This window comes from Aplysia californica, unplaced genomic scaffold (genome assembly GCF_000002075.1).
Source record: "Aplysia californica isolate F4 #8 unplaced genomic scaffold, AplCal3.0 scaffold00673, whole genome shotgun sequence".
In the NCBI taxonomy this organism is placed as follows: domain Eukaryota; kingdom Metazoa; phylum Mollusca; class Gastropoda; order Aplysiida; family Aplysiidae; genus Aplysia; species Aplysia californica.
The window spans coordinates 24,798-31,343 of NW_004797943.1; the positions used below are offsets into that span (position 1 = coordinate 24,798).

The 6,546-nt window shown below is 41.8% G+C and overlaps 2 protein-coding genes across 4 annotated transcripts in view; both read left to right on the forward strand.

Annotated features, from left to right (window-relative positions):
- The window catches only part of LOC101857144 (dual oxidase 2), a gene marked incomplete in the record, with an annotated part of 61,129 nt that overhangs the window by 19,970 nt on the left and 34,613 nt on the right, over nucleotides 1-6,546 (forward strand).
- On the forward strand, nucleotides 1,951-6,332 carry LOC101854824 (thioredoxin domain-containing protein 12). Of its 3 annotated transcripts, none has more exons than XM_005108260.3 (2): nucleotides 1,951-2,208; nucleotides 5,875-6,332. In XM_005108260.3, the coding sequence occupies exons 1-2, from the start codon at nucleotides 2,133-2,135 to the stop codon at nucleotides 6,267-6,269; spliced, it is 471 nt and encodes a 156-aa protein (XP_005108317.1). In that variant the 5' UTR covers nucleotides 1,951-2,132; the 3' UTR covers nucleotides 6,270-6,332. The 3 variants fall into 3 exon arrangements, with proteins under 3 accessions (XP_005108317.1, XP_005108318.1, XP_005108316.1); XM_005108261.3 differs by lacking the exon at nucleotides 5,875-6,332 and adding an exon at nucleotides 2,823-3,825 and having other exon boundaries at nucleotides 1,961-2,208; XM_005108259.3 differs by lacking the exon at nucleotides 1,951-2,208 and adding an exon at nucleotides 3,222-4,765.

Below are 6,546 nucleotides of genomic sequence, written 5' to 3' on the forward strand. Positions count from 1 at the left end.
GAGAGAGAGAGAGAGAGAGAGAGAGAGAGAGAGAGAGAGAGAGAGAGAGAGAGAGACGAACAAGCTCACTCGTACATATTATTATACTCTCTCACACACTCTGTCTTCTACACACAGATACACATACACAGATACACAAGTGGCAGAACAAGAAAACCCTTCACATGAGTCACTTCACACTGGGATCTGCACATTTTCGGTCCCAATTTAGTTTTAACAGTTGCTTCAGTTGAAAAATACAACTTCATACTTCGCTTTCAATTCTTGACATATTGGGCACGAGGGTTTGTGAACTATCAGCATGATTGCCCTTCCGCTCTGTTGAGACAGACTCAAGGCTTCGGAGAAAGGCGTCCAGTCTATCCCGTCTCCCCATCCTGCAGACAAAGAAATTTAAATATGAAAAAAAAAACACATAACGTCCCTAAAAAATAAAAGAAGTTGATACTTTCTCCGCAGCATATCACCATTTAAATTTCTATTTTAGTAGAGGTTTTTACGGCGCTCGCAACTGCATAAGGTCATAATATGAGCGCCAGAAGATTAGAGGTGTTACAAGGGAGTAACAAACATATAAAAGAAGGAGGGGAGATAAAGACGATAGATGTTTGACAGGAAAGAAGGAGCAAACCACGCCAGAGCACCCGCCAACCACCCACTCCACTTAAGCTAATCTGCGTTCTATGATTAAGAATGTGAAAGTGACAAAACTTTGCTTTGTCTCCTCGTTTTGTTGTTGTTGTTTCTTTGACTGCTCTTGTGTTTTGGGAGGGAGGGTGTTTGGGGGAGGGAGAGGGGGGGCCAACAGGGCGAGACACGAGTGAGGGGGGTAGGCCAGTCATGAAACCTTCCTTATCAGCGTGAAAACAGGAGCGTCGTTTCTTTCTCTTTCAAGTGGTTGAGGTGTATGTGATTTCTACAAATTATTTACACACTCCTTGTCGATCCTCACGACTGCTACTGTGTTAAAAATGTGGGTAGGTATAATACCAACTGTCATCCCCAATGTAGATTTAGTTGTGAGCAGCTGCACTTCACCTTTATTGTAGAGCGAACAATTTTAATACAAAATTGCAGGGGGGGGGGAAGAGGCGTCCCCTCTCCCTCCCTCTCTCTCTCTCTCTCTCTCTCTCTCTCTCTCTCTCTCTCTCTCTCTCTCTCTCTCTCTCTCTCTCTCTCTCTCTTTCTCTTTAACCGCGCACACGGCGGCCTGGCATTTCAGAGGGTTTTTGTTTGATTTTTTTCTAGCGCTTAGGTCGGTTTCCTAACCTCTAGGCCTATCTCTTGATTTTTCTTCGGAACCAAAACGAAGTTTATGCATACCTCTAGATGATGCAGCTGATGATGCTTTTATCGAGAAGAAAAGTTTACCAACAGCAATAGGCAATAATCCAAACATTGTGATGTATTCCTTAATTGCATTCACAGACGGTGCGTTTCGTACAGGTTCACCGATTGCAGAAAATCGTGCACGCTATGAACCCCTCTTTGTTCATTACACCTCCTAGAGAGTCCCTGAATCTTTCATCAATATTCTCTTCTTTGTTTTATTTTTCTTTGTTTGTTATTTGCTTGTTTGTTGTTTGATTATTTGTTTGGCTGTTTTGCCTTCTAAACTGGATTTTTCCCCTTCTGCCCCTCCTCCATAACAGTGTCCCGTAAGCAGCCGTTACAGTTATGCTTGGACTGTAAAAAGGATTGTTCTTGAAGTTTTTATTTTAACTAGATCTAGTCACTACTTACTGAAATCCACAACAACAACAACAACAACAACGACAACAACAACAACAACAACAACAACAACAACAACAACAACAACAACAACAACAACAACAATACCCGGCGGTGGCATCTCTTCGGGGGGGGGGGGGATTCAGGGAGGTTGGACTGCCTCACCCGCTACCCAAGGGAGGCGGTGGCCCTGGCGAAGAGCACGCTCTTCGGGGCTCCGAACATTTCGAACGGATAGGCTACCACACACACACACAACAACAATAACCAAGCGCACACATGTTTTGATTTGATGCACACCGAATCCCTCAAGTCAAATACTTTGAACGGAAATCGCCGCCACCCACGTCACTTCCATTGGTTTCCTCAAATATTCATACAACCTATCCATTGTGGCAACAATGGCTCGCGTTCTTGTTGCTGTTATGGGACCTATTTTCAATCTTGTGTCCGCAACGGGCAATGCCAGATCCAAAGGTGAGTTCGTGTCACTGGAAGGCAGTAAAGAAATACTTTAAATATTCATTCAGCTTCCATTCTTATCGCCAGCCTGTCTGTCTGCCTGTCGTCTGTCTGTCTATCTGTCTGTCTGTCTGTCTGTATGTATGTATGCTTCTCTCTCTCTTTCACGTTCACTTTCTCTCTCTCTCTCTCTCTCTCTCTCTCTCTCTCTCTCTCTCTCTCTCTCTCTCTCTCTCTCTCTCTCTCTCTCTCTCTCTCTCTCTCTCTCTCTCTCTTTTTTTTTTTCTCTTTCTCCTTCTCTCGCATTTTCTCTCTCACTCTCCTCTTCTCCCATTCTCTCTCTCCCTCTCCCCTCTCTATCTTTCTCTCTACTTCTCTGCATGTCTGTCCCTCTCCTTCTCTCTCTCTATCTCTATTTCTCTATCTATATATCTATCTATCTATCTATCTATCTATCTATCTATCTATCTATCTATCTATCTATCTATTTATCTGTCTATTTACCTAATCTGTCTGTCTGTCTGTCTGTCTGTCTGTCTGTCTGTCTGTCTGTTTGTCTGTCTGTCTGTCTGTCTGTCTATATCTATCCATCTATCTTTCCTCACAATGGCGGCGTGCTATCGACACAGGTTGGGGGGACAACATCGATTGGTGGACTCTCCGGGACGGTCTGGCACGCTCGCGCGTTGAAAACAAACCTCTGATGGTGGTGGTGCACCGAATGACCTGTCCGGCCTGTGTGTACCTCAAGTCCCGGTTCTCCAATAGTCCGGACATCGCCAGTCAGAGCCGGCATTTTGTCATGGTCAATCTGGAGCCCGCGGAGACGCCGTCAGACGACAGACAGTTCCATCCCGACGGCCATTATGTTCCTCGGATTTTCTTCTTCAAGCCCGACGGCCACCTCATGACAGACGTGATGCACGATCCCCACTCTGAGTACAGATATAACTACCCTAACGCAATGGCTATTGCCAACAGCATGAGTAAAGTGCGCAATATGTTGTTTAAAGGAAACTGAAAATCCGTCTTCGAAAAGACGTCATTTGCGTCCAGTATATAGATACATTTAAACAAAAACATCTGGATAGCTTGCGTGTGATTATTCTGACTTCGAACAAGGAAGAAGAAAAGGAAACTATATCTTTGTATCATGCTGGGCTATGATGCAGATGTCCGTGGTTTTAAAGGGGAGTTCTTGAACGTTGTTGAGTTTTCAAGGCTCTCGACACCACCCGACGTGGTTATATCTGAAATGGACATTGAATTCGTAGGCCCCGCCTCTTAAATGACGTAACTGTGACCATAGTATACGAAAACTGACTCTAGGTTTCGCACTTTTTATTTTCACTAAACAGTTTTGGGGGGGGGGGGATTTGAAGTTATTCTCTAAGAAATGCAAGCACTAAAAACTAACTACAACCTCAATTTGTATTTTGTTGAATAATCTTATCTTTTTTTCGCCGTCTGACATCTTTTTTAACTACTTACCCTCCCGTGCAGTAATTTGTCTTTCGTGATATTATATTCAATCACTTTTTTAAAATAGTGTCTATTGCCTAATTACCTTGTGTGTGAATATGAATTATATTATGTATGTCCCATGTCATAAAAGGTTTTCTGTTCACAACAGCCACTTGCGTGTCTTTCTTGTGTTCCTGTTAATTCCCTTTCAACACATTCAGTTTGAAGTTCATCACGTTTGAGCTTAATATCTTTGTTGGTAGGCCTACTTACTGTTTATTGGCCCTGTATTTGTTCTGTTAACGTATCTTTGTACTGTATTTGGGTTGGGGGCAAATGACTGAATGTTTTATGAGGTATTTGTTGCTTTTGTTGTATTAACTTTCAATAAATAATTACGTGCATTTTCTAACACAAGTTAATCTTGAATGGAGGGGAGTTATCATCTTTATCTTTGCCTTTCTCACACTGGATCAGGGTACAGATTATGAACAAACACTTTCCACAGTTCCCAGTCCTTGGCTAGCTTCTTGACACTACTCAATGGAGAGGAGTTATATTAGTGGTTATTGTTTGAGATTGGGGGGGGGGGTAGTTTTAATGACCGTTCAGTTTAATAACTGAATGTCCTAAGATGATCTATTTGACCCAATTGTGAAGCATAAAATCCGCTTTTGTTCTTTTGGTGTTTTTTATTCCTTTTTTTTTGGGGGGGGGGGTGGGTATGTTATGTTCTTGTACTTAGTGTTAGTAGAGGTTTTACGGCGCTCGTAACTGCATAAGGTCTTTTGAGCGCTAGGATGTTCTTGTTCTATTTGGAGATTGTAATTTTTATCGAAGAGAGGGGAGGGGAGGGAAGGGATGCATAGCCTGTCTGTACCGACAACAAACAACTTTCGTTTCATTCTCTTCTGACACTCGATGTGCTCAAAAGCATAGCTATACATTGTACGTAGGTAATGAACGGAAGTGACACATTCTTGGAGTTCGGAGCCTCGTTTTCTCAGTGACTGGGTTACGTCCACAGCCACCATGACTCGTTTTTTGGCAGCAAGCTTTGGCCCTCTATTAAGCGTTGTATCTGCAGCTGAAAAGGCGAAACCCAACGGTAGGTTAAATCCTGCATTTTCCGCCCTGCTTAATATGCTGTTCAAAGTGCTAGATCTATATAATACAGCAACTGAATTTTTACAATAGAAAGCATTGGAAATGTTAAAAGCTGTAACTTTGATACAATATTACATGTAGACGTCTAAATCTACTTCTACATCTACATTGTATCATTTTTGTAGATCTAGATTATATCTAGATCTCTACATCCCCCCTCCCCCCGTTACAATGCATAAGCAGATAGTAACAGAAAGAACATCTCGAACTTGCGTGTTCTAATCTTTGTCTTGTGCTTGTTGAGCAAAAACACTATCTAGATCTAGATCTAGATCAGCTATTTTCTAATAAGTAAATTTCCATCTCCTTTGAACAAGATATGTTTAACTGGATATTTCTTGACAGACTCCGGATTTTAAAGGGGGTTGGTTTTGAGATCAGGAGCGGTATGCTTATTTTACTTCAAATTTAAAAGATAGTGCGTTTATTTCTTAGCAAATTAAACGTTATACTTTCACTTATACACTGTCAACACCAAGTTCCCTCCGAAATAATAATAATGTGCAAGCACGTGATTAGTGTCTGCTCCTACCATGGACTACTTCTTTTACTTCTTTTCCGATTATTTTTGTCAAATGTTGTTCCCGTGTCAAACGTAGACGTGCCACAATTCGACATCGCTTTACTTTATGTACTTAGGCTCTTTTCTTACCCGCTATAACATAATGTTGGTTCAGTTGGTGATACTGCAGTACAATGGTTTGGATGGCCCTTGTTCGAAGTGTCAATACGGCACTCAGGATCGTGTGTTGTTTGCGAAGTTTTTAAGGTTCTCTGAGTATATATGCTTTAGATATATCGGTGATGGAAGATATTGCCTTTTTAAAAAACGTGCTTAGAAAAGTATTGAAGAGAACATTTAAGACGTACAATACTGTACACACTGGAAAAGTTCTGGCCATTTTTAAGACTGGTAATCTCGCAGGCAAACGTCTCTGTCTTTAATTGTTCTCCTACTCAGGAGAACATGATATCAACCTGTAAAACCATATTATTGTAAGGAGCTTAAGACTGATCGCCTGGTGTTCATTTAACATGATTATTTTACAGGTTGGGGGTCAAGGATCGCGTGGATGAACCTTGATGAAGGCATGGCTAAGGCTCAGGCGGAGAAGAAACCTTTGATGTTAGTTATCCACAAAAAGAAGTGCGCTGCGTGCTTCTATCTCAGAAAGACGGTCTCCAGCAGCTCGGAGATTCAGGCTTTGAGCAAGAGCTTCGTCATGGTCAATTTGGACTGGTTTGAAACACTTAGAGAAAAACAATATCAGCCTGATGGCGAGTACCTACCCAGGATCCTGTTTTTCGGACCGGATGGTCAAGTGATGTACGACATTACGAACAGCCCTCAGGGACGACATAAATACAATTACTCCAAAGAAGGGGACATTGTAAAAAACATGAAGAAGGTGTACGCTATCGTGACAAGGGAAAACAATTCATGAGGTTTTAGAAAAATAAATTTAAGGTTATCATAATTATAGCTCTTCAAATAAGAGATCTGAAAACAATGTTGTAATTCTTTTATGCTGATATTGATACCCTCAACCTCTAGCCAGTTCCCATCAGTAACAACACTGAGACCGTGTACCCACACCAACTTCCATGTTCAAAAACTCAGACGAACGTATACTCTTTCTTTTTCTCTCAATCTCTCTCTTTCTTTCTTTCTCTCTTTCACTATCACACACACACACACACACACACACACACACACACACA

Bases quoted from the DNA above. Each gene is read 5' to 3' on its own strand.
- LOC101854824 (XM_005108260.3), top strand. From the start codon at position 2,133: ATGGCTCGCGTTCTTGTTGCTGTTATGGGACCTATTTTCAATCTTGTG. The intron at 2,209-5,874 runs GTGAGTTCGTGT...ATTATTTTACAG, and splicing joins GGGCAATGCCAGATCCAAAG to GTTGGGGGTCAAGGATCGCG.